General features: G+C 33.9%; 1 protein-coding gene across 3 annotated transcripts in view; it reads right to left on the bottom strand.

Annotated features, from left to right (window-relative positions):
• Positions 1-23698, bottom strand: part of LOC125670021 (SUN domain-containing protein 2-like) — a 28841-nt gene extending 5143 nt beyond the window's left edge. Inside the window, exons 1-18 of one of the 3 annotated variants that reach the window (XM_048904912.2) lie at positions 23466-23698; positions 20543-20632; positions 16427-16459; positions 15675-15835; positions 14224-14631; positions 13420-13449; positions 11044-11070; positions 9655-9798; positions 8234-8396; positions 7907-7980; positions 7012-7079; positions 6692-6853; positions 5631-5795; positions 4196-4264; positions 2333-2376; positions 1727-1934; positions 1167-1370; positions 35-119 (exon numbers count right to left, since the gene is read on the bottom strand). In XM_048904912.2, the coding sequence (XP_048760869.2) occupies positions 35-119; positions 1167-1370; positions 1727-1934; positions 2333-2376; positions 4196-4264; positions 5631-5795; positions 6692-6853; positions 7012-7079; positions 7907-7980; positions 8234-8396; positions 9655-9798; positions 11044-11070; positions 13420-13449; positions 14224-14631; positions 15675-15835; positions 16427-16459; positions 20543-20632; positions 23466-23494 (2164 nt within the window). In that variant the 5' untranslated portion in view covers positions 23495-23698. Of the gene's footprint in view, positions 1-30; positions 120-1166; positions 1371-1726; positions 1935-2332; positions 2377-4195; positions 4265-5630; positions 5796-6691; positions 6854-7011; positions 7080-7906; positions 7981-8233; positions 8397-9654; positions 9799-11043; positions 11071-13419; positions 13450-14223; positions 14632-15674; positions 15836-16426; positions 16460-19430; positions 19445-20542; positions 20633-23465 lie in introns of those variants that run through there. The other 2 variants (XM_048904914.2, XM_048904913.2) reach the window with 2 other exon arrangements.
• Positions 23699-25994: the final 2296 nt, after the last annotated feature.

Here is a 25994-nt window from a genome sequence, read left to right as displayed (position 1 = left end):
CTCTGATGCTAGATAAGAGTGTATACATACAAACCTGCAGACTCCAGAGCAAAATCTGGCAGGGCTATCTTGTCTGCACTAAACTTATCTAAAGCTTCACTCACAATCTGCATCACAGCCTGTAAATAAACACATGGCTTAGATGTACATTAGAAATTACACAATCTGCATCACAGCCTGTAAATAAACACATGGCTTAGATGTACATTAGAAATTACATAATCTGCATCACAGCCTATAAATAAACACATGGCTTAGATGTACATTACAAATTACGCAATCTGCATCACAGCCTATAAATAAACACATGGCTTAGATGTACATTAGAAATTACATAATCTGCATCACAGCCTGTAAATAAACACATGGCTTAGATGTACATTAGAAATTACATAATCTGCATCACAGCCTATAAATAAACACATGGCTTAGATGTACATTAGAAATTACGCAATCTGCATCACAGCCTATAAATAAACACATGGCTTAGATGTACATTAGAAATTACACAAATTACACAATCTGCATCACAGCCTGTAAATAAATACATGGCTTAGATGTACATTAGAAATTACACAATCTGCATCACAGCCTGTAAATAAACCAAGTAGTGAGGCTGTGTGGCTTACATAAGAAATTACTGTTTTGGACATTTCGGTACAATGTACATGTATTTTACAAATTGTATGTAAATAAGCCAGGAATTTGAAAATGTATTTTACTCCATCAAGCTTACTAAGAGGAAGTTTGTAGCAATTCATAATGACACACTGTATTCTATTCTATTGCTGCTACAAAAAGTGTAACCCAAATTTCTCCTGCACATGTATGCAATACCCCATTCATATATGTATGTATAAAACAGTAACAAGACCAATGAATATTATCAAATTTTCAGGACAATGGAAAAATATTTCACAAAGAATAACAAAAATTAAAAGAAATAGATAAACTTGCACTAAATTAAATTCCGAAACTACATGTAAATAATAAAACTCTTTAAATCTAGCTTGGTTTAGCGCCGTACAATTATGAATTGAAAATGAAGTAATATAGATATTTGTATCATAAATAAAGGATTTTTTTTACAGTCAATTTCTGTAAACTCACAAATCTAGATATGTTTGATCAGATGATATTTTTGAGTACTCTGTGCAGGCCTTTACCTTCTCTGTCAATCCATACTGTCCCCCAGATACATTCACACCAATAGCCTCTGTCCTAGACATTTCCTGTAGTATTTTCTCACTCAGTTCTTGACCAAACTCTGCCTTGTGTTTCTCAAAATCACTTTTTCTAATAAATGTTGAGTTTAGCCATGCTCCAAACACATACTGGTCAGTACTACCAGAGTCATTTCCTGACATTATCTGCAATATAAAAATTAATGATCAGAAAGACTCAATATTCCATATTCGTGAATGGAAACAAATATGCCTATATTTTTCCTCTTTCACGATAATTGTTATCACTTACATAGTGAAATTTAAATAGGACTCAATCTGATTAAAATCAGACCTTAGATGCTAGTTGTTACACAAAGCAACAACATACAGAAAGCAAATCAAAGATCAGAATTTGATGAGATTGAAACAAAGTATGTACATATTTGTCAATATTGGAAAATGCCTCTAAGTACTTAGTGAAAAATTAAATATCAGACAAGTTAGTGAATATGAAGACACAACTTTGCAGTTTGAAGTCCACAAGATCGAGGTTTCCTCACCTGTCCAAGGATGAGGTTGACCTTGTCCTGTACCAGAGTCATGTAGAAGCTCTCATTCCTACAGCAGTTCTTCAGCTGAGCCGCTAACCACTGCTTCTCCAGCTCCAGGCTGTCTAGACGGGCTTGGATTGAGGACAGGTTCCCCTGGATCTGTAGGAGCCTGGCCGAGGCTTCCACTGTCAGGGTGTCACTGTCAAGTACCGACTGACTGAAATTCAAATCAATTGTGTCACTGTCAAGTACTGAATGACTGAAATTCATATCATTGTACAGCGCATAGAAACTGTATATAATTTTGCACTTTATAAATGAATAAAATAATAAATCAATTTACACTATAAATAAATCTTACACACAAACCCAAATTTATAAACTGAAATTCAAATCATTTTACAGTATAAATAAATTTATAGCGCGTAGACAATTGAATATGTACCTATACAGAGAGAAAGTTTGACAATTCACAAACAACAAAGATAATAAATCTGATTGATAATTCATAAACATTGAAAACAAGAAGTTCATTGACAAAACAAAGTAAATTTTTCTTCCATACAAGTCCTTTTATTAATGTACACAAAAGTAAAATTCATAAAATGTTCAAACCTTTTCATCCTGTCCAGTTCTTCTCCCAACTTCTGTTCAAGATTCTGTAAAGGAATAATTACAGGTCATTAGGAAATAAATTTCAATAAGATGTATTTCTTGGACATTAAATCCATAACCATCTACAATTGTCACAAATCTGACTCAGACCTTTGACCTTGATCTTCAATGCAACTTAGACCTTGACCTATAAGTTTCAGTTTGTGGACAGCTTCTCACTGAGCCGTGACCTAAGTTTTATCCTTGTCATCAGCAGTGGTGTACCTGTGAGAAGGTTAGAGATCACTAGTTATATCCTTGTAATCAGTAGTAGTGTACCTGTGAGAAGGTTAGAGATCACTAGTTATATTCTTGTGATCAGTAGTGGTGTACATGTGAGAAGGTTAGAGATCCCTAGTTATATCCTTGTAATCAGTAGTAGTGTACCTGTGAGAAGGTTAGAGATCACTAGTTACATCCTTGTAATCAGCAGTGGTGTACCTGTGAGAAGGTTAGAGATCACTAGTTATATCCTTGTAATCAGTAGTAGTGTACCTGTGAGAAGGTTAGAGATCACTAGTTATATCCTTGTGATCAGTAGTGGTGTACATGTGAGAAGGTTAGAGATCCCTAGTTATATCCTTGTAATCAGTAGTAGTGTACCTGTGAGAAGGTTAGAGATCACTAGTTATATCCTTGTAATCAGCAGTGGTGTACATGTGAGAAGGTTAGAGATCACTAGTTATATCCTTGTAATCAGCAGTAGTGTACCTGTGAGAAAGTTAGAGATCACTAGTTATATCCTTGTAATCAGTAGTAGTGTACCTGTGAGAAGGTTAGAGATCACTAGTTATATCCTTGTCATCAGTAGTAGTGTACCTGTGAGAAGGTTAGAGATCCCTAGTTATATCCTTGTAATCAGTAGTAGTGTACCTGTGAGAAAGTTAGAGATCACTAGTTATCTCCTTGTGATCAGCAGTGGTGTACATGTGAGAAGGTTAGAGATCACTAGTTATATCCTTGTAATCAGCAGTGGTGTACATGTGAGAAGGTTAGAGATCACTAGTTATATCCTTGTAATCAGCAGTAGTGTACCTGTGAGAAGGTTAGAGATCACTAGTTATATCCTTGTAATCAGCAGTGGTGTACCTGTGAGAAGGTTAGAGATCCCTAGTTATATCCTTGTCATCAGTAGTAGTGTACCTGTGAGAAGGTTAGAGATCACTAGTTATATCCTTGTCATCAGTAGTAGTGTACCTGTGAGAAGGTTAGAGATCACTAGTTATATCCTTGTCATCAGTAGTAGTGTACCTGTGAGAAGGTTAGAGATCACTAGTTATATCCTTGTCATCAGTAGTAGTGTACCTGTGAGAAGGTTAGAGATCACTAGTTATATCCTTGTAATCAGTAGTAGTGTACCTGTGAGAAGGTTAGAGATCCCTAGTTATATTTTTATGATCAGTAGTAGTGTACCTGTGAGAAGGTTAGAGATCACTAGTTATATCCTTGTAATCAGTAGTAGTGTACATGTGAGAAGGTTAGAGATCACCCTCTAGGACAGTTGATCCACACATAGCAATATATGAGCCAACAAGAAAGATATCTTGTTTGTTAATATCTTAAATTAAGTTTAAACTTACTAATGACTACACTTATAATGTATTGGTACCATATTTCTAATAATGAATGCATTCACAGTATACCGATATCCTACTCTACTAACGACTACATTCACTACTGTAATTCTACACATGACCACGATCATAATGTATCGATACTGTAATTGTACTAATGACTACCCTTAGAAAATAATCATACTGTATCGATACTGTAATTGTACTAATGACTACCCTTAGAAAATAATCATACTGTAGTTTTACTTACGGTAACACTTGTTCTCAGATCATTCTGTAACATCAGAATCCTTTCACTGTGTTCCTCTGTTCCTGACATCTGTAAATAACAACAAAATAAGTCATCAAGTTCTCTTTTATGTATCTTGTAGACATTTTAGCTTGTTAAAAATTGTATAATACTTGCTTATAAGAATTTCATAGAGTGAAATTCTTATAATCAAGTTCCTTTCAACCTATATACATGATGTATTTATATTTACGTATCATCTTTTAACAATTATAAATCAATGCTGTTCTATTTCCTAAAATGGAAAATAAAAATTGCTGTAATTCCACTAACCCAAATGACCCTAAATTATACCCCATACCATGGAAATTATGTAATTAAAATATTGTTCAATAGATCGTCGAATAAAATTTTTTTGGAGTTGACATGTGTAATGACTTCATTGGTAATTCATATCAAAGCTGCTTAGCATGTTTAATAGTTGCATTGAAAGTGAAAAAGGAACCCCTCATGTTCAATCTGTTATACCTGCAACTTAAATGGAGATTGTCATCAGAATGTTTCCATGTGTACTCTTGAAATGAAGCTTGAAAAACTATACTTTCTTTCCATTAACAATGTGTCACTTTGCTTGACCAAGCGTGCAGATTTTTGGGCGAGGCTTCTCCTTGATTTCAATGAAACAGGTTTTACTTTTGTTCTCAGTGACCAAGCAAATTGAAAGAGTGGCATAGCATGGTCATCCAAACTCACGTTTACTGAAACCACATGACCAATCAGTGAGTGAAATTTGCACGCTCAATCAAGCTCAGTGACACTGTTATTGGAACGATAGTAATTCATTTCCTACTAACCTACCCTAATTTTGACTTGGATGTAGGAAATACAACAATTCATATTTTTTGCTTAATATATATCATTTCTCTATAAATGAATACATTGCAAAGTCTAATGATAAGCTAAGAAAAGCGACCTCATTTAGTCCTGTAAATTTTCAAAAACTATCTGGCATAATATTGTGAAAAAGCATTGTAATCAAAGATCTATGAGTATGACATATTGTTTACAGAATTTGCACATTATGATGTCACAGGGTACATCAGTATAGCAATTTTGTCATATTTTCATTCAGAACAGCCAAAACTTGTTTTAATTTTAAATTTGTACAGAGCACAACTAGTGATTTAATTACTGAACTATCTTTGGCTCCATATTCAAATATTTTGTATTACATGTAAAAATATGTAATTTTCAAACAAATATTAAGAACTTTACAACACTAAAGTGCTTCATGAAGTATGCCGATGTGAGGCATCCCAGTTCACAAACCCTCATGTACTTTCAAAACTGAAATTTATTTCTTAAATAACCGAGTACCTTAAAAATCAGTTTTACTATATAAATACAATTCAATGTCAGATATGTGAGATTATAAGTTGACCATTGAATTTCATACCTGTGCTTTAGATTGCTCTTTGATTTGGTTTTGTAACCCTGTGACTTCATGCTGCACTACTTGACCAACAATAGCCCTGATGTCTCCCTCAGTGAGGGCGTCCCCCCTCACATTAAGCTGCTGTAAGACTCTCAGAATTTCCTCCGTTACGTTGATCTTTTCCACCTATGTAGTGAAACGCCATGAGTATAAAAAATAACGCCAAGTTACCTCATTCATATATAAATATACCTAAAAATACACAATTTATAAGTTTATTCTCCAAATTATTTCAAATAATGATGCATGAAAGGTTTAATAACTGTTTCAAGGTTTAATATGAAAGATAATCTACATATGTAAAATTATTACCTCAGGAAATTTAAACCATGAAAGATACACCATTGTTAGGATATATACACATGTAGATATAAAATTTAAACACAACCATGGAGAATTGAAACTGAGGCTCAAATGAATTCTCCAAGGTGAGAAAAACAGAAACAATTTAATGCTCAATGTACAAAACAGAAAATCATGTTGGTCTGGAACTTAAAACCATCCTGAATTACAGTCAGGTTCTGCACTAATTCCTGTCAATACTGGATTCTTTTTATTACAACAGTTTCCCTAACTATCTGCTATCTCTTGCCTATATGGATTTGTAAGAATTTCTTCTTTGTCAATGAAGAGTTTGGATTTGTCTTTTCTATGACTGATTAGGTGTGACCTTTGCATTTATCACACGTGGTATTTTAGCTTCTACACGACTTTGTGTAATTCTATGTGCAACAAAATCTTTATCAAAGCTCACCACAACCTGCATAGTTCTTGTACACATACATGAAAACAAAATAACCCAAAGTGTGAATAATCATCAATTTCATGGAATCTAGATTTTTTAGTATTTTTATAGATCAAATCCTCCATAAACAGAAGAATGTGAAGAATAAAAAAAAAAAAAGGACAACTTTATAACTACGATATCAACACCCCAGGAACATGCTGCTTTTTCTCCAACCAGGAAAATTTAACTTCACAGAAATCGTGATCAGCGACTCCTCCCTTTCGTTGCTTCCTACCTGTATGGTTGCTGTTTCCTTCATCGAGCTCTTCTGATTGGCCAGAGAGGCCATCAATCTCTCTTCTTCCGTTTTAGATACAGATTTTTCTCCTCCCTGGTAGAGCTGCAGGATAATTCTTCTCACCTCTTCATTGAGTTCTTGGTGACTTAGTCCTTCCATCTGTCAAGACAAATCAGACTGATAAACAAAGTGATCCGAAATTTTCTTCACTGTTAACACAAATAGTCATATTCAAATAAATGCACTTCTACATGAATATTTTTAAATGTTTCAAAATCGCTATCAATGGACTATAGGTATGGTATTAAAGACTTTACCCCTGATAAATTTTGAGAGTCTTTCTCCTGTGAATCTGTAAAAGCTACCGGTTTTGTGAATGGGTAAACTGAAATGCAATAACATGGAAGTGTTATGATGTTTCCATCACATAATTATGCATAAAAATTCAAGTTGTTAATCAGATGTTTAATTGCATTAAGATCATATAGCATAACAGTATTTACCACTGTTCAATAGCATTGGGCAATAAAATAAATCTATATGGTTGTGGAGCTCAACAGGACATAGAAACAAACAATTCTAAACAATGAGCTGAATAAACTGCCTACTTCAAAACTTTGTGTGAATTTGAATGCATGTAAATATTGGACATGGAGGAAATGTGATCTGATTGTGAGACATTGTCGCTATGCTGAAGTCTACAAGAAGTCTGGAAACACTAGAAAATGAACCATTCTATTTCAGCATGACATTACTGACAAAGCATTCACAAAATATTATGGTGAAAATTTAACATTTCAATAATCAGTGCAAACAAAACCAAACTTTTTAAAAACCATCTTGGACAAAGACAGGGAACACCATCCAATGTATTTTGACCACGAAACCGACTACAATTACAAAATTCATCAACCAGAACACAAGTCGATAGAAGTAGAACCGAACACAGAGAGGCCAACTACACTCCTCCTCTTTATAACTGACATACAGGTAGACTTAGGTAGTACTATCATACATCTCATATAGTGATCAGTACTGCAATACATAAAATCAACTTTTCCTTAACATCAGATTAAATTCCTTAATCTTTTAGATACAAAATCCCAGATTGGCAGTAATGGTAACATATGTATATGTAAGAACTTTAAATGTGAGACAAAACTTTGCTTTAATTTTACAATACGAACTATAGGTACTAAACATAATATTTACCTGTATATATTAACAATGGTAAAAGCAGTAACAAAGGCAAGATGATACAACACAGACGGGACTGTCTGGACATCCTGTAATAATTAGGTCAGTGGTGATTAATCATTGCAATAATTAGGTCACTTTGTTGTAATAAATATCTTCTCTAACACTTTCATTTCCCCTTTAAGAGTAACAGAAGAGTGACAATGCTTGTGTTTTAAAAAATAAATTTCCAATGTAATGCATGTTATTGTCTTAAATTTAAACCCAACCCTACATTACACCTTACCATAGGTGATAAACTTTCTTGACCTTTTTTACCGAGATCATTTCATCACATCTTACCTGGAGAAGAGCCCTAATTCCCAGATATACTTTTGCACAATGACAGAGAAAGCAGTTGATAGAATTCTCCTTGTAACAAAACCACAACTGTTGAAAATTCGCCGTATACCATTCCTCATTAACCAGACTGGTTTTTGCCACACAGGTTTTCCAGCAATGGATTCTACATCACAAGTGAAAATATATTAAACTATCTATACATGTATTGACAACATTTATTACTGAAAATAACCGATTCTAAATATTTCATATTTCTTCGCAACTCCATTTGGGTCTTTGATTTTGAAATGAGCTTCTTTCTCAACACACCTCAGATTAACAAATTCACAATCTTGTATACATTAGTATTATGCCCTGTTTTCATCATTCCAAGCTAAAGTACAAGGAGTCAATTTATTTCAATGATTTACTCCCATTTATTCTTATTTCACAAAAAAGTGCTTTTTTACTCCAAGATCTAGAGATTTTCATTTTTTTTTGGTCATTAAGAATGCATGCAAAAGGCATATATGTAGGATCATCAAACTTGAGCAACAAAAGTCCACTGGTCTCAAGTCATAATTACCCTCCCATTTGTCAATTTCTGATTGTTTTCACTTAATCCTCCCCCCACAGAAAGTGGTACATTTTGGGATCTCCCTATATATATCTCCAATTCACCCACTTTTGGAAAACAATTCGCCAAGTTGGAGATTGAGAAAAGTTGATACCCACACTATGAATTAATGTATCCTACAAAATCTGTTTATATCTTCTAAGATTGCTCTCCATGTTTTAACTTTATATGATAAATGTATCTAAAAATAAATCTTTTTATATAATCAAAAACTGACATCTGTGTTACTTTATGTAATATCCTACAATATCTGTTTAAATTATCAGATTGATACCCAAATCATTACATAATATACAATATCTTTCAGATTATCAAAGATTGATACCCAAATCATTACATTATATACAAAATCTTTCAGATTATCAAAAATTGATACCCAAATCATTACATTATATACAATATCTTACAGATTATCAAAGATTGATACCCAAATCATTACATCATATACAAAATCTTTCAGATTATCAAAGACTGATACCCAAATCATTACATTATATACAATATCTTTCAGATTATCAAAGATTGATACCCAAATCATTACATCATATACAAAATTTTTCAGATTATCAAAGATTGATACCCAAATCATTACATTATATACAATATCTTTCAGATTATCAAAGATTGATACCCAAATCATTACATTATATACAATATCCTTCAGATTATCAAAGATTGATACCCAAATCATTACATTATATACAATATCTTTCAGATTATCAAAGATTGACAACAAAGTAAAGACCTTCTACTTCAGTACGGCTGAAGTGTCACAATGACCCTCAGCATACACTGCATTCCGTACCTATGATGGTAGTCACTGTGGTGGTGGTAGTGGTGGTCATTACCGATGACGATGATTCTGAATTCGTGTTAGTTTCAGACTGGGAGTTTGACAAACGCTTCCTTGCTGCAGATGAGTCAGAGCCATAGGCAGACATGTTGGTCCCTACAGAGAACACATGAAAACAAGGATTCTCAGGAGATCAGTAATGAGTACATGTACAATGCACAGCTTTGATATTGCAACAAGTTATTATGACTATTTCTGCTAAAAATCATGTTTTCATAATTTTCAATGTGTGTTTTTATATCTAAGTTACTATTGCAATTAATTTCAAGATTTTTGCTATCTATGAAAGCAACAAAAAAATACACGACATCAAAGTGAACCAAACAAGAGTACCGCAAACGGTGCAACATGTGCCCATTGGACCTGTAAGCACATTATGCACTCTAAATTGATATCATATACATTCCGAATAGAAAAGCCTTAAAGTAGGTTATGGTGCACCAATCCATCTGAGATGTGAACTGATTATGTATTTCTCTGAGAGGGAGGTTGTGACAAAATGTCAGTGCAATATCTGTATCTATGATGAGAAAAAGTCTAGGAAACTATTTGCATTACTTTTGGCCATAAAGTAGGTCATGGTGCACCAATTAAGTTGAAATAAGAACTGATTATGTATTTTTCTGAGAGGGAGGTTGTGAAAAAGTTTCAGGCAATACCTGTATTCACAATGAAAAAAATCTGGAAAACTGTTTGACCTACTTTTACCAATGAAGTAGGTCATGGTGCACCAATCCAGCTGAAATGCAAACTGAACTTATTCCGAGAGGAAGCTTGTTACTAAATTTCAAGGCAATATCTGTATCCGTAATGAAAACAAGATTTTTCTACTAAGTGATACTACGACCTTAACCTTTGACCTTGAGAAAATATAGACATCCTCCACTTGTCTTAAGGTGTATATGTACCAAGTTTGATGGTCCTAGCTCCAACAGTTCGGTCTGTATCCTGCCTAAGGTTTTCCCACTAAGATACTACAACCTTGACCTTTGACTTCTGACATTGAAGAACAAAAGGTGTCCTCCATTTGGCATGAGGAGTATGTGTACCAAGTTCGATGGTCCTAGCCCCAATAGTTCGGTTTGCATTCTGCCTACAAGATTTTTCTATTAACTGATACTATGACCTTCACCTTTGACCTTGAAAAACAATAGGCATCTTCCTCTCATCATGGTGATTAAATGTAGCAAGTTGCAAGATCCTTGGGACTATGGTTCATTTTGCATTTTGTTTATTTTGATGGGCATATAAAAAGAAAGGTGAAAATACAACTTATTGTGATTGAAGAAATGCATTTAACTTTCTAAAAATATATATTGCTGTTTATAAGAATTTACATACCGGTGAATTCTACTTCAGATTCCATCCCTGTAAGAAAAGTGAATCACATATAATGCATATCTTGTATGATTTCTTTACATTAGGGCTATTCCAGCAAAAAACGTAGGGGGGACGGCAGTCGATATTTTTTTGGATGGGTGGGAGTGATTTGGGAAAATATATTTGTATGGGTGGTTGTCTTCCAGGTTAAAAAAAAAACCATGAGTGCCTGTGAATTATGATTAAAAATGAAAACGTATCACGTTACGTTTCTTTTATTACAAAAGAAGAAGAAAAGCGGAGCCATCCCACATTAAGTACGGAAAAAAGATTGATAAATGGGCAGATAACTCAATGTTACCGTAAAACTTTCCCCTCCAAGCACACCCAACCTATAGTACCTGTTTTAAACGACCACCTGTCTAATGAAACCAACGATCATGAGTTTTACAACCTTTTCGTGTAATTTCACCATTATGAAACGACTGTACATTTTTCGATTACAACGCGATTCCTACTTTCGATTTCAGTCGAGCATGACTATTCTAGGAATTATCACCCTTAACACTTTCGTTTTAAAATGCACAGGTTCAGCGGTGATCTTGTTTAATCAGCACTCTGAATCAATTATTATACCCAAGCTATCAATTGGTTAACGTGTAATTAACATGCAGCGTCGTGTGAGGTTAATTACCAAAACCCGAGTTGTTGTTTATTCAACAAAATCAAGGATCAGGGAATCAAGACCATTGTTTCTGAAGGTGTGAATTTTGACAGACTTTGATATGTGCAGGGTAAATCGGATATGAAATCTCCCACCTGGTATGCCATTACGTTTAACAGAGTGGAAATTTTGCCTAATTGCGATATAAATCAGGTAAATATTGTGCTTGTGACTGAAATTTTAAATGGAATATTCGCGAGTTTCCTGTACGAAAGATTGTAGGGGGTAAAGTCAAAGGAAAAGTCACAATCTATATGCATACACTTTGTAATTTAGGGAAATATCTATGTCTTGCACTTTTAAAAAACCAGCTAACTCGTTGAAAAGTTCTTCTCCGTTGCTTGCTTGAATTTGTACACCGCTATACAATGGCATTTTATGTATACATATCATAACTGATGTAATATGACACATGTCTTTTAAAAGCAATAAAGACAGTCTGTGCGAAAGTTTTTTGGACCACACAGGACATTCAGTCCTGTGTAATCAATGAACACACCGGACCGAACCAGATTTTGTCAGACCGAAAAACCTAATGTTAAAAAGTGAAACACGTGAAAATGCAAAACCAAGGAAATCTTATTTATTATACTTGTAATACTATACCAGGGATCCCTCCGTATAATGCTTTAGACAGTCCATGCAGTTTCAATTGCATTCATTTACGTATTTGGATTTGTGTGCTATTTTTTTTACTTATAACAAACATTTAAATGACTCCGCATCAAAATAGTAAAGCTCAAAACCGGACACTGAGGCACAGCACATCGGTCAGGTCTGACGGTCCGATGTCTTTCGCATAGACTGTAAAGAGAGTAACAATAAATGTGAATTTAAATTTTAAGTGGTATAATTTCACATTTTATTTAGTTTTATATCATTTAAAAAAAACAAAAAACTTCTTGTTATTTCAACAATTAACAAGCACCCAGATCATGACATGAGTAAAAAGGACATGCACATCTAGTCCAGAAATGATATGACAATATCCCACATCATTAATCTAGTGAAACTGTTTGTTTATAATAAGCAAACAGAGCTAGGTTTCTACAACTCACATGTTTCCAAAGTATACAAAATTAATTGCATTTTTTTTTTCCATTTTATATGCTGAGATCATCCTTTTTTTCTCTCTACCAAAATTGCATTGGAAACCAAAATATGTAATTTTTTTCTGCAGTGATTGCCACCTTCATTTCCCGATGAAACAACAAAGAAAGACATTTTATTGTTTATATTTTTATGCATTTTTAAAAATAAAAACTAGAATTAAGTTCTAAAATATCATATGGTTGATCCATTTGTTACGTTAAATGAAACAGTCAATACCCCATTTGACCTTTGACTTGGTAATGATTATGCAGACAGGTGGTACTAGAAAACCGAATCGAGCTAGTTTGCAACAAACGTATTCATTGTATGTTGAAAACAATGCCAATTTCAAAAGCAGAGGAAAATTTAATTGTATGGGTGGCTGTCTTAAAATAAAGTGCCTTCCCTCCCCCCATATTTCTTTTGCTGGAATAGCCCTTTAATAGTTTCTTTCCCAACCATTTGACTTATATTCAGAGTTCAGACAATATCTACTGGTCAATTCTTGTATAACAACACCAATTGAATCAAGAATTATGGTTGCTTAAATATATAGTGTACAGAATGCTAATTTCACCTACCTGACATCTCTGAATCAACTTGATCTAAGCCTGAAAAGAAACACATCGTTTTATGACAAGATATTACTATGCATCTAATTCTTGTTCCAGATTTTATATTCTGTTTCAAATAAACAAAATTTACAAACTATATTTCCCTAAATCACATTAAAATATATTCTGCATTTCTAAAGAAAGATATTCAAAGTTCTAGACTAACAGCTCTGGCCTGACTGGTCACATGATAAACATACAGATTGATTTTTCTGTTTTATAGATTTTATTTTACAATACAACAGAGCCTGATTTTCTACAAGGGGCTCGTTGTCCACAATACTTATCTGAGAACTTCCCCATCTCTAACTTCCTCAGAGGTCATGTTGTGAAAAATTAAAATCTTAACTACATGAGGCTGCTTACATATTAATTCAACATGTTGTATTCTTCAGAAGATTTTAAAGAATTATCCTTATGGTTCCCATGAAAATCTTTCCATTTATTGTGGTAATAAGGTCATAGCTTCAATATCTATAAAGGAGTTCATCAATTAAATTTGGCTTTTCTGGCTATCTTATTTCTGCTATTTCTTATCAGGAAATTATTATTTTCCCTTGGAATGGGACACTGCCCCTCCGTTGAACAAACTTAATAACCCTTTATCCAAGTACGCTTTGGGTTGAGATTAGTTAAATAGTTATTGAGAAGATGAAAATATGAAAGTTTATGGACAGACAGAACTAGAACTGTGCTAATGGGAGTAATACAACAGAAGAACACACTTACATGTAGCTTTCCCCCCAGATGATCTAAAATTTAAATCATTACCATATAGCTTGATTTTTCTGCTAGAGTTCTGGGTTTCCTTCATTCCCTTCTCCATTTCCGAATCATCAAACTCGCTGGATAAAGTTTTCTGCAAGGAATCCATGATAGATGATTTTGAAGACTTTGACATAGATGACATTGAAGCAGATGATGACCTTGTGGAAGACCTCATCTCAGATATCTGATTGGTGCTAGTAACATGGTCCGAGGCCTGGGATCTTCGCATTCGAGAACTCCTGGCAGTGCCCCTGGACTCTCTAACATTGCTGATATTGGTGTTCAGCGAATACAGAGATGAACTAGTCTCTTTAGCATTCTTATTAATGTTCCTCACATAAGTCCCATCTCTCACAGTCCTTTTATTTTTTAAACTATTGCCTGAACGAAGCAGGATCCCATCGTCATACACTGTAACAAAAGAAAACATCCCATTCAGTTATCACCTTCTTTCAAATATATTTCTACGTATCTCTTACACTGTACAACGTACATTATAAACGTAAGAAAGGTGGTATCTCAAAGAACTTGAATACTGTCAGTCCAAAGGTGTTTTTTCACCAAGGATTGCTTCGGATTGGCAGAAAATGACATTGTTTGGATTTTAAATGACATTAAAAAAATCAGATTTCAAAAACTTTGTCTTTCCAAAGCTTTAAATAAGAGATAGAAACAAAGCTGCCATTGTTTATGGCAGTCCTCTAATGATATGTGAGACTGAAGAACAAGGTGCCTTTGGTAAAATCCCTATTCATGGCGATTATCATGCACTTTACATCACCTATACTAAGTATATACTGAGGCCGTCATCACCCTAAATATTCTAAAATGTTTTATCAAATTAGTTCATACACAAAATTTACTTAAAGCCACTATGGGAAGTGGAATCACATGATCACAAAAAGAGTAGTCTATATGAATTTTATAATGTGGAAAATTTGGCAAATTCAAACCCCAATAAAATATTTCCTTTTACACTCGATTATACATTCTCTACTTCTGCAAAATAACTCTTCAAGCAAAATGATTGGTACACAAAAGCATTCCTGTTTAAAGTATATTGTACCTACTTTAAAACATTTCACTTGTTATTTGTAAGCAATACAAAACTAATAGTAGTGTAGTATGTTGTACATGTCAGACATTGTCTCCCTCCAGATATACATGTAGCTCAGGTCAGTTTACTGAGGACACAAGGTATATATGCCTGAATGCTTACAAAATACATCCCATCCAAAAACTTTGTGTATTGTCTGTATGAAAGTAGATTACACATTTATACAGTGTGTTGTGTCAGTTTATTTAAACTCTCCACACTATATGAACATCACAACTCTCCTTTAAATGGTTAAATCAACATTTGGGCTGATCTGACAACACTAGCTGATCTATCAATAATGATTACCCTGGATGATCATTTTAAATTCCAGTGCTAGCTGTGTAGTTACACTCACCGGTTCGGGTGGACGTTCTCGTTCCTGTTATGTAATCCTCCTCATCAGAGCTTACATACAAGTCACCGATGGTGTTGGAGGTCATGCTGTCTCCGACATGTAATCGAGACATATTGGGAATTTGGTAAAAAGGACTTTCTGCTTTCCTACTGTAACTTGGACTAGAGTAAAACCAAAAGAAGATTAAACAAAGTGGTAGAAATCAAATTTCCCATCACAGTTTAAAAACCGACATCTTAATTTTGTCAGTCACTGGAAGTGAGGCAATATGTATGAATCCAATCTAGAATAATTCATGTGATCAGTGAGCCATGAAGAAGGTGTAATTTTGTTTATCCCGCCTGACTAAACACACACACATACAAGAATATATTGTTCACATTAATTCCTTCATCAAATCAAACACATTCCTCTCCACCTGCCCAACAAAGTTTAAAAGTGTTTCTCATTATTATGCAGCTGAAAATTCTGCAACTCCCACTCCTATCCCCGTAATCAAAATATTACATGCAGTCACTTCACAGTCTCTTCATGGGACACTGGGCATTGCCATCAGCAAGATTCACCCAGACTGAAGTGTAACATGCAGACACTTAATTTCTCTTACTCAAGCAGAGCTCAATCTTTAAATCTATTACTGCTTGAAGACTCATCCAATCCTTTAAATGTATGTGTGGGCAGTTTTTCGAATGCATGAACATGCAGTATAAATCGTATACAAATTTAATTCTATTTAAGAAAATAATGCTTACCTCCGTGAATATGTATAATCTGTCTTATTCATCCTAAAGAATTTTAAAAGAAAAAAAATTAACTAAAATGCAACAAAAGCAGATTAAATAGAAACAAGGTATCCGATGCCAATTCTGGGTGTATGTAGAACCACTATAATGTACACCTTGTGGTCATCATTAGCCGCTTACTAACATTACATGCCTGAGGTCAACTCTGGGTATTATGTCAAAAAGTAACCCTTTAAACAGTGCTTGAGTTACCTTTGTGGATCATTAGCTAATAAAATAACAACACTAGGCCAGCTATATACCAATTATTGGACCATATTCATTTGTATCCAGAAAGAATATTCTTCTACTTTTCACAATTTTTAGTATATTGTTGATATTTATGAACTTGCTACACTCTACATTAATTAGTATTCCTTTTGTGTGGAACTACAGACTGTAGTATACAATATATAGTGTATATATGATGACCCTTACTTTACAGCATCAGCCTGCAGCTAGGATACATTAAACTTGCCAAATATTATTAAGTTTGCCAGCAGTCAAACACAGGGGAAGGCTATGTTTATTTTTGTTCTAGATATTGCCTGTTTTCTTTATTAACAACTAAACTTGGCACACCCATTCCCACAGCTTAACTTCTTACAACTCTGATTTTCCTCATCAATATCTGTGTAAACAACATGTCGCTTACACCCTACAAACACCACGTGTGTATGAACAAATTTTAGATCAATATTACAAGTTTTTTCCTACCTAAAACACGTTTAGTACTGTTACATGCATTTTACATGTACACACCTTGGTCTGTGCATTACACTTTTCAAAGGCACAAATGCTGAATGACAATGTTGGTATTATTGATGAACATCTGTGCAGTAGTGACACTAATGTCCCTGCTAATTTATAGTACATACTATATCACCCCTACTAACACCAGATCTGCTGTTGGGATGACTGTATACACTAATCAGTATTGATTGTGAATAAGGCATCAGTGTTGCCAGTAATGACTCTTGTATCTGTGTCGTAAGACCATCATAAATTTTGAACATGTACTTAGTAGTAATAGCAAGAAGTCTTTTAAATATTAGGAAAGTGGCAGTAAAGTGAGGAAATTATGGAAATTTCAAAATTTATCCACAGGTATCTGAATATTTTAATCAATAGATTATAAATAGAAGAGAAAAAAAACTCTCTCTATATAAATACATGCATATAGATAAGTTTTTTTAAATTTTCTTCTATCTACATTGATTAAAATTCAGATACCTGCGAATTTATCAAAGCAATATCACACTACCTAAGGGGAAAAGGAGAACTCTTTTTTTTTTTTTTTTAAAATGGGGTTTTCCTAAGTGCAATTCTTTATAAAGTGGCATGTTGTAAACAAATCACTGTCTTCTATATTCAGTAACATTCAGTAAAACAAAATTAACTTATCATTAATATTACTAGATATTACTTATGTGTTTTTATTAGCTGCTATCATCAGCCAAACTACCATTCAACCATGAATCCATAATGTGTTATGTACGTTTGAAAAGAAGTTCAATACATGTATATCTTCGGAATAAATGTCTATGTGGTTTGTATTATGAAGGTATAAAAACAACAAGTGCTTGGGGTAATTTGCATAACCTGCTAAGCTAGTAATGGAGGAATTACACCATGCTTATGTTGTTTTCATAGCCCCATGAAAATAAACAAACTAGATTAATTCTTTACATCTATGACACAAAATAAACAAACTAGATTAATTCTTTACATCTATGACACAAATTGCTTTTTTAAAAGGTCACTTGCTCATCATGGTCACTTGTATTTAAGAAAGAACAAAGTTTTATTTCTGACAAACATTGAATTTGACAAATGGACATGATGGAATTTATTTCCAAATGTACATGTAATATATATACAAATGTATATAGATAAACTTGAAAACAAGTGTTGTTTTAATCAGAGTGTCAAAGAAACAGTCCATAAAACACTTTGGATTGTGCAAAAACAAGTGCTCCTTCATATCTAGTAATGATAGATATTAGAAATTCACTTCAACAACACTTTGACAATTACCTGATAATGAAATCATCATCATTATTGCATCTTCGCTATAGCCAAGGGTTTTCGGTCCACTCCGCTCAGTGGGCCAAAAACCCTTGGCTAGTGAAGATGTCATTATTGATGACACAAAACTATTACACTGACCAATTTACAAAAAAAAAACAAAAAAAACATTAAACCTGGAGAATATTTCAAAGTCTCAAATTTTCAAATAATTAAAATACATTACGGATTTATATATGGATGGAAAACATTTGTAGAATGTGAAAACTTTTCCGACACTATTCTATGTACTGTTAAATATTGGCAGTAGCTACGGTATAATCCTTGGTACCTTTAGCACAGTCACATGATCAACATTATGTACAGTATAAATGATATGTATCTAAATACCATTGATACTTCTGATTTAATAACACTTCCATTACATCGTCAAAGTGAATACATGTACACAATGTTGCTGGTATCCTTTCCTTCCTTTGATTATATAATTAGAAATATAGGAATAAAGCCTGGAGGAGGAGCGGGTATTTACCAAAGGTCAGACATTCCTACATTGTACATGTGTGACTGCTGAGGGACAGCAAGAATAGGAATTACACAGTCTTACTGATGAGCTTATGTTACGAATGATTCACGATCGCAAATCCTGAGACTTTTTTAAAAAAAAAAATGGTTGTAAAACAAGACAGAAATATAAGAAAAAATACAGTCTTGCTGTGACTGAAAACATTGGTGACCGTTTTGAAATTGTCTAATTTTAAGTCACATGATTCACGACTGTGATGGTAAGTACTGTAGTCTGTTATTCTGAAGTGAGTAGAAAAAGGTTGCTTATGTTAATTCATAAACTTGATAGATGCTGGTATTAACTGTAGTTCTCATGCAACTGTTGACATGTGAAAACTTCAAGCACAAAATCCATGCCTATAAAAGCATGATCACTCACAACAAACCAAATATCTGGAAAAAAACAGACAAATATTGTTGTTGTATTTGTCAAAACAATCAACTACAAACATAAATTATTGTACATAAACTACCTGGAAACTATAGTCAGTCATACAGGGTGCTAAAAAAAATCTTCAAATTATCTCTTGATGATGCACACAAATAGAAAGATATCTTTCCCAAGATGACCACTAAGTACATCCGTGACAGACTACAGGGAAATGTTACGTAATACAAAATCCAATGGTGAAATTCACAGAGCTATCAAATTAGCATTGTATCATAGGTCTTACAAATTCTAATAAAACTTAACTGAAATCGACTTCAAAATTCTTCAGACATTTTGATATATATACAATGAATGAATAATTACCACAATTATATCAATACATCATATTTTGACATTATTTTCTTCACTTAGAATTCATCAATTGTCATTTATCATCTAGTGCATTTCTTATAACTAGTAACTGAGAGAAACTTGTTGTAATCTTGAAAAGAACTGTCAACATTCCATAAAACATTAACCAAACCATTAAAAATTTATCTGTGTAGTATACATATAACACTTGTACTTATTCATTGTACTGTTCAGCTTATACTAATACTTAACAAAACAAAAAAACAGTCTAAATTACATGCAGAAAATATATACATATCATATATATGTACCTAAATAACTATACATGTATATATCTTATATTTGCTATTATATCGAATGAGTTGAAATGATGTAGATATTTTGAGAAGCATTTCCCATGGGAATATATACACCATTTCAATAAGTTGGAAAAAGTAAATTAGAAAATCTCACTATTCATATCTTGATCCCCCCCCCCCTCTCTTTTTTTTGGCCTTTCAGCAATTTAACTTCGCACAAGTTCATGGCGTGTTTTTATTTGCATGCAACTTGTAACCAAGAATACATTTATTCAAAAGGTGTTGGATAAAGCTATAGTATATTCAGTGGGTAATATACACTATACGTACAAGATATATAAATAATTGTTGTAAATGTATGTATTACATAAACTTAAATGTATACAGAAGTGTGTTATCAATTTATCAAATGATGCATTAATTTCACAGCAAATAATACTTTGTACTCACCTTTTGAAGTAATCATCTTCAAGAAAATCTGTAGATGCTGAGTGCACTGTTCTGCTGTAGTTGTAGGTCTTTAATATTTTCTTTTTTGATCTATTAATCAAAATGTTTGAATCACGATTAAGTATGAAATTTGGGATTGCAAAAGTAATTCTTTGTTCAAACATGGCATATTATTCTTTCTTTGTAAATCAATGAAAAAAAAAAAACATTAATAAAAACCACACGTTAAAAATATTGATTGTGAAATACTTATTTTGATGCTTCCAACATGTGCACAAGTTTGTTAACATTCTGAATATGACAAATCCTACACAGTGTAGCACGTAAGATTGATTGATTGATGTTTTTCGCCACACTCAACAATTTTTCAGTTATCTGGTGACACCCAGTTTTTATTGGTGGAAGAGAGAACCCAGATACAATGTACCTGGGAAGAGACCACCGACCTTCTGAAAGTAAACTGGGAAACTTTCTCACTGGGATTCGAACCCGTGCCGACAGAGGTGAGAGGCCGTGTGATTTTGAGCGCGATGCTCTGACCACTCAGCCACGGAGGCACCTTAGCACGTAAGAAAAATTCCTCTGGGGCCATGATAACATAATATGCAGGGAAAGTCCTTCAAATTTTACTTCAAATGACTAATGTAGTGAAAAGGTGGGGGGGGGGGGGGGGGGGGGGTTGCAGGGCCTGATTTGTAACTATCAGTTGTAACTATTACTATTATGTTTCACCCTCAAATGATCTGTCTTCCCATGTTTTTACCATATTTGCTCTGTGAAATATTTTATGGTTTACAGTTCAAAATAATAGTCCACACATAACAACTTATTATTATTAAGAGAATTTCATCTAATTTGCATTGCACAATCTAAATAGTCTTCAAGGAATCTTTAAAATTCTGAATCCTTTGCAAATATATATATATTTTTTAAAAACCATAGTACTCAGGACTACAAGTTGATGTACCTACACTCCTTACATACCTCAGATACCAAAAATATGTGTAAAAAGATCAACTGATGTGTATATTTCAGAGAAAAATCAAATAAAAAATACAATAAAACATCAAAATACATACACGTGTAGTCTATATGATATTCAACATAGAATAAATGTAGGACTGCCAAATACATGAAATATACATGTGTATGCTGATAAATTGTTATCAGAGAAAATTAACAAAAGGATAAAATATTTCCCCATAGATATTCTTCCTTCTTTTGACTGGTCTTCATGGTGATGAATCTGATTGTAACTGATAAACAACAACCATATCCCCTTCACATCCGAGTTTATTATTTTTTTTATATAAGAAGGCCGTGCACATCAAACCACAAATCACTGTATGACACGTGTACATCTCCAATATCATATAAAAGTGAGGGCTCTCTAAGTTCATCTCCTGAAAATTGTTAACTACAATTGATTCAGAAACTCTTAAAAGCCCAGCCACCCACCCATCCTTATCAGTGTCCCTCTCAAAACTTGGAATTTCAAAAGAAAAAAAGAAATTTTGTGAACATTAGTTGGTTTGTTCTCCCTTTTCATTGCCCCCTCCCCCCAAACATCACTCTGAAATTTCCTATTAGGTTGTTTGTTTGTATCTAGAAGTTACCTCACCATAATTTATATTGTACTATCACTAAATTGTAACTGTGAAGTGATATATGTATAGTTATTCTCATAACTTTTTTATTTCAATGCCCCTATTAAACAAGTATACTGAAGAGTTCTACAGGGTCATGTAAAGAGAATTTGAGAAGGAAAATATTTGAAGTAGGTCATCCCAGTATTTGATACCATGTCTTTAGTCTGGTGCTTTACGATAAAGATTATCAATTTAGTTTGATCATTTTACATTCCTCTTCATTATTAGTCTCAATGCCAGATTACAATTATAACACTCTTTTAGATGATCTACACTTGGGCCTATAGCATAAATTTTTGTTTCAGACTCATGGGTTTGTCAACAACATATAACATGATCAATGGGTTTAGGAATCTCTCATGATGGTTCCAATTGGCTAGACAGAGATCCGAATGACATCTCCAAATGGAGTTTAGACAGGTTGGGAACACTTCCTCTACAAAAAAACCGCTATTAACCCTCATCCACAAGAAATTAATCAATTACTTTAAACATATGTTTTGGGGTTTTAATTGAAAATAATGGTGAACTCACAACTGCATGTAATGCTGAATAAGTGGGACACACACTCAACATGTCATGAATTATCTCTATAAAATTGACAACACAGTTAAGAAATTTCATATCAATGGTGAATGCTGCTGCATAAGAAGGAAGGGGGCCGAAATCCAATGCACATCATGAGCTTTTTTGTTTTGATTTGTATATTTGCAGAAGTATAAGACATTTTAGCACTTTTTCTTCTTTTCACGTGAAACACAAAAGGATGTACTCAATGGGTGTTTTTCTTAGTTGTACGGGATATATTAACTCTCGCTAAAGAGGGATAATCGCGTTTTTGCGAGAATATCTCGCTGTAGGGGAAGTGTTCCCAAACCTGTTAGAGTTTTAACTCCAAGCCTACTGCATCTGGCCGCACCCCACCTTCCCCAATGAAACATATCAATTTTTATTTTCTGATCCACAGGTGCTTGGGTCATAACATGAATACACATCTAACCTTAGACATATGATTATTTACATATATATATATATATATATATATATATATATATATACATATGATAAGGTAATACTAATAGATGTGTATTCATGTTATGACCCAAGCACCTGCATACATGCTCTTATCTGCTTATGGTGTTGGTACTGTACTAACCTCTCGAATTTGACATGTGAGTAAATAGTAAACAAGAAAAATATGTTAATTATACATATTTAGAAATACTCTATGTACACCCCTTACATCTAAACTGAAAGCTGCTGCAAATACTTACGAACTGGACGCTCTTTCAACTCGCATCATGCAAGTCTATCCCGTTAGTTAGACACCAACAAATCTAGTGCATCAAACATCTACACAGTGTAGTAAAATAACTGTGTTTTCTTTTTAATATTCCTAAAAACACAATAGACTAGATCCAAAACATTTATTACAATCGCTTTCAACCTTTCTTCGTCAAATTTTGTGCATCATTTCATAGCCGAAATGCTTATAAGTAGAGTGCTCTGATTGGTTGTTCCACATATGTGTAAACAATCCAGCCGAGAAGGCGTGGATCGAACTTATAGGCCTATATGTATTTTAGTAATAATTCAAATATATTTCACACAGATCCCTATATCTTGCATTCATCGACACCCATATTTTTAACAACCTCTGCAAATTTCTACAGTACTACACTGCATTGGCTTGGTTAAATCCCGAATACCTCAGCCTACTAATTTTTTTTAGAGATGATCTCAAAGGGTGTTGGCGGATCTAAAAGAGAGGCGGTGCAACACAACTTCCTTGGGAAAAAACCCAAACAAACAAACAAACATTTAAAACATGTCGTTTTTGGTTCATTTTAGTTTACGGTCTTACCCCTCCCCCTTTGACGAAAAGGGTACCGTATATACATCAAAATCCACCCGAGGTCGCAACTCCTTGAAGAAAATTTCATAGATCCGCCCCATCACTTCTACGTGTCGGATAGAAAAGAACGTTTCTTGTATTCATCGTGTCTCATTGCACATATCCTATTTTCATTACTAAGTTGGTCTGTTATTTTGAGTAAAAAAAGAAAATAATTTTACAAAATAGGTAGCAGACGATGAAATAACACAGCGGATATCATCAAAACAGAATAAAATACAAAACTAATGTTGATCCTCACATTTCCGGACAACTTCCAGAAACGAACGCTTGATAATTTATAATGAAACTAATCGAGTTAAATTCCGTTTTGTGATGTTTTCAGTAGATGATATTATACTTTTATGACATTAAATGTATGTTGTTGTTTTTTTAAGCATCCATCTGAAGTTTCTACTTTTAAAAAGTGTTTAAACGGCTGTAAACACAGATGTAATATTGTCAACATACTTCTTATACAGACAGCTTAATGAACAAATAAACTAACTGTAAATTACAAACAAATACACCAGGATAAGTACATATATATTATTTTCCTTCTACATCCTTATCTTCTAATGAAAAGGTAGTGTAACGCGATCATTTGGGACAAAATGTAGCTGTAGTTGAGTTCGATTCTGACATAAATACATGTATAAAGAATATTGGAATAAAAAACCTATACACACAATAAATCAGAAATATATGTATACAAAGGGATGCCATTGAGTATCACGTCCTTATATTTTTTATGAAAAGGTAGATTAAAACGGCTATTGAGGAAAAATGTCGACACCGGGACCGGCTTTTAGCACTGTTTTTATTTCTCGGTCCCACCGGTCCCGGAGTTTTCACATATTATTTTACAAAAGAAGAAAATAATATGATCAATTTACTATCAGAATGCAGGCATGAGATATCATACCTAAGTTATTGATAAATGGAGCTCAAATATCCTGATATATTCTATTTTTATTGAATAAAGGTGTATGGGACCGGGACCGAAGACCGGGTTTTAGTCACGGGACCGAGACCGAAGACCAGGACCGAGACCGGGTTTTAGTCAGTACCCTTATTTGCACTTGACTTGATACTTGTCTTATCATGCGCTAGCTGTTTCACCGGGCGTGGGTGTCCAGCCTTGGTATATTTTGGGATGGAAGTCCAGTAAAAACGGAGGTCCCAGGTTCCGGTAGACGTTGGCACGATAAAATCCGAAGGACAGTATGAAATATAAGGAATTAATTTATGTGGCAGCCGCCACTTATTATCTGGCGGCCGCCACTTGCTTTATATGGCGGCCGCCACTTAATTTATATTCAACTCCCCTCTCTCTCTCTCTCTCTCTCTCTCTCTCTCTCCATGCTCCCCCTCTCTCTCTCAAAATCAAAAAAGGGGTGCAATCCTTTTAATTTCCCTTTCCAACACTTAGTAATATGTATGTGATATACGCTATTGTTTTTCGATTGTGCTGTTAATTTACAACTCTATATAAATGTTCGCGATATCAAATGTCGACAGATTCGCGCACAAGCAAATCTTCATTTGTACATGCCTGTAGACCGTATGGTTTTGTGCTAATAAACTAAAAAGTCCCCCATCCTATTCTTCTGGTGGGAGTAATGAATGGTAATAATGAATGAACTGATTAATTGTAGACGAACGGAGCCCCCTCCCTCCAATTTAGGAGCATGAAGTTTGGGTAAACGAGACATTTTTAGGTTCTTTTTCTGCTTGTCAACAATTGCAGGAGAAAATTTCTCCTCCGACTGTCCCAACACTTTGAAAAACGACCCTATTCTAAATCTTCCCAAAATAAAATCACTCAGCAATATGAGTTTTAAAATTGTTTTTGAAACTGGCAGTCGCCATGTATAAATTAAGTGGCGGCTGCCAGATAAATTAAGTG

Source organism: Ostrea edulis, chromosome 4, assembly GCF_947568905.1.
Source record: "Ostrea edulis chromosome 4, xbOstEdul1.1, whole genome shotgun sequence".
In the NCBI taxonomy this organism is placed as follows: domain Eukaryota; kingdom Metazoa; phylum Mollusca; class Bivalvia; order Ostreida; family Ostreidae; genus Ostrea; species Ostrea edulis.
Note: the sequence above shows the minus strand (reverse complement) of the source record. Positions and strands in the feature narration are given on the sequence as shown.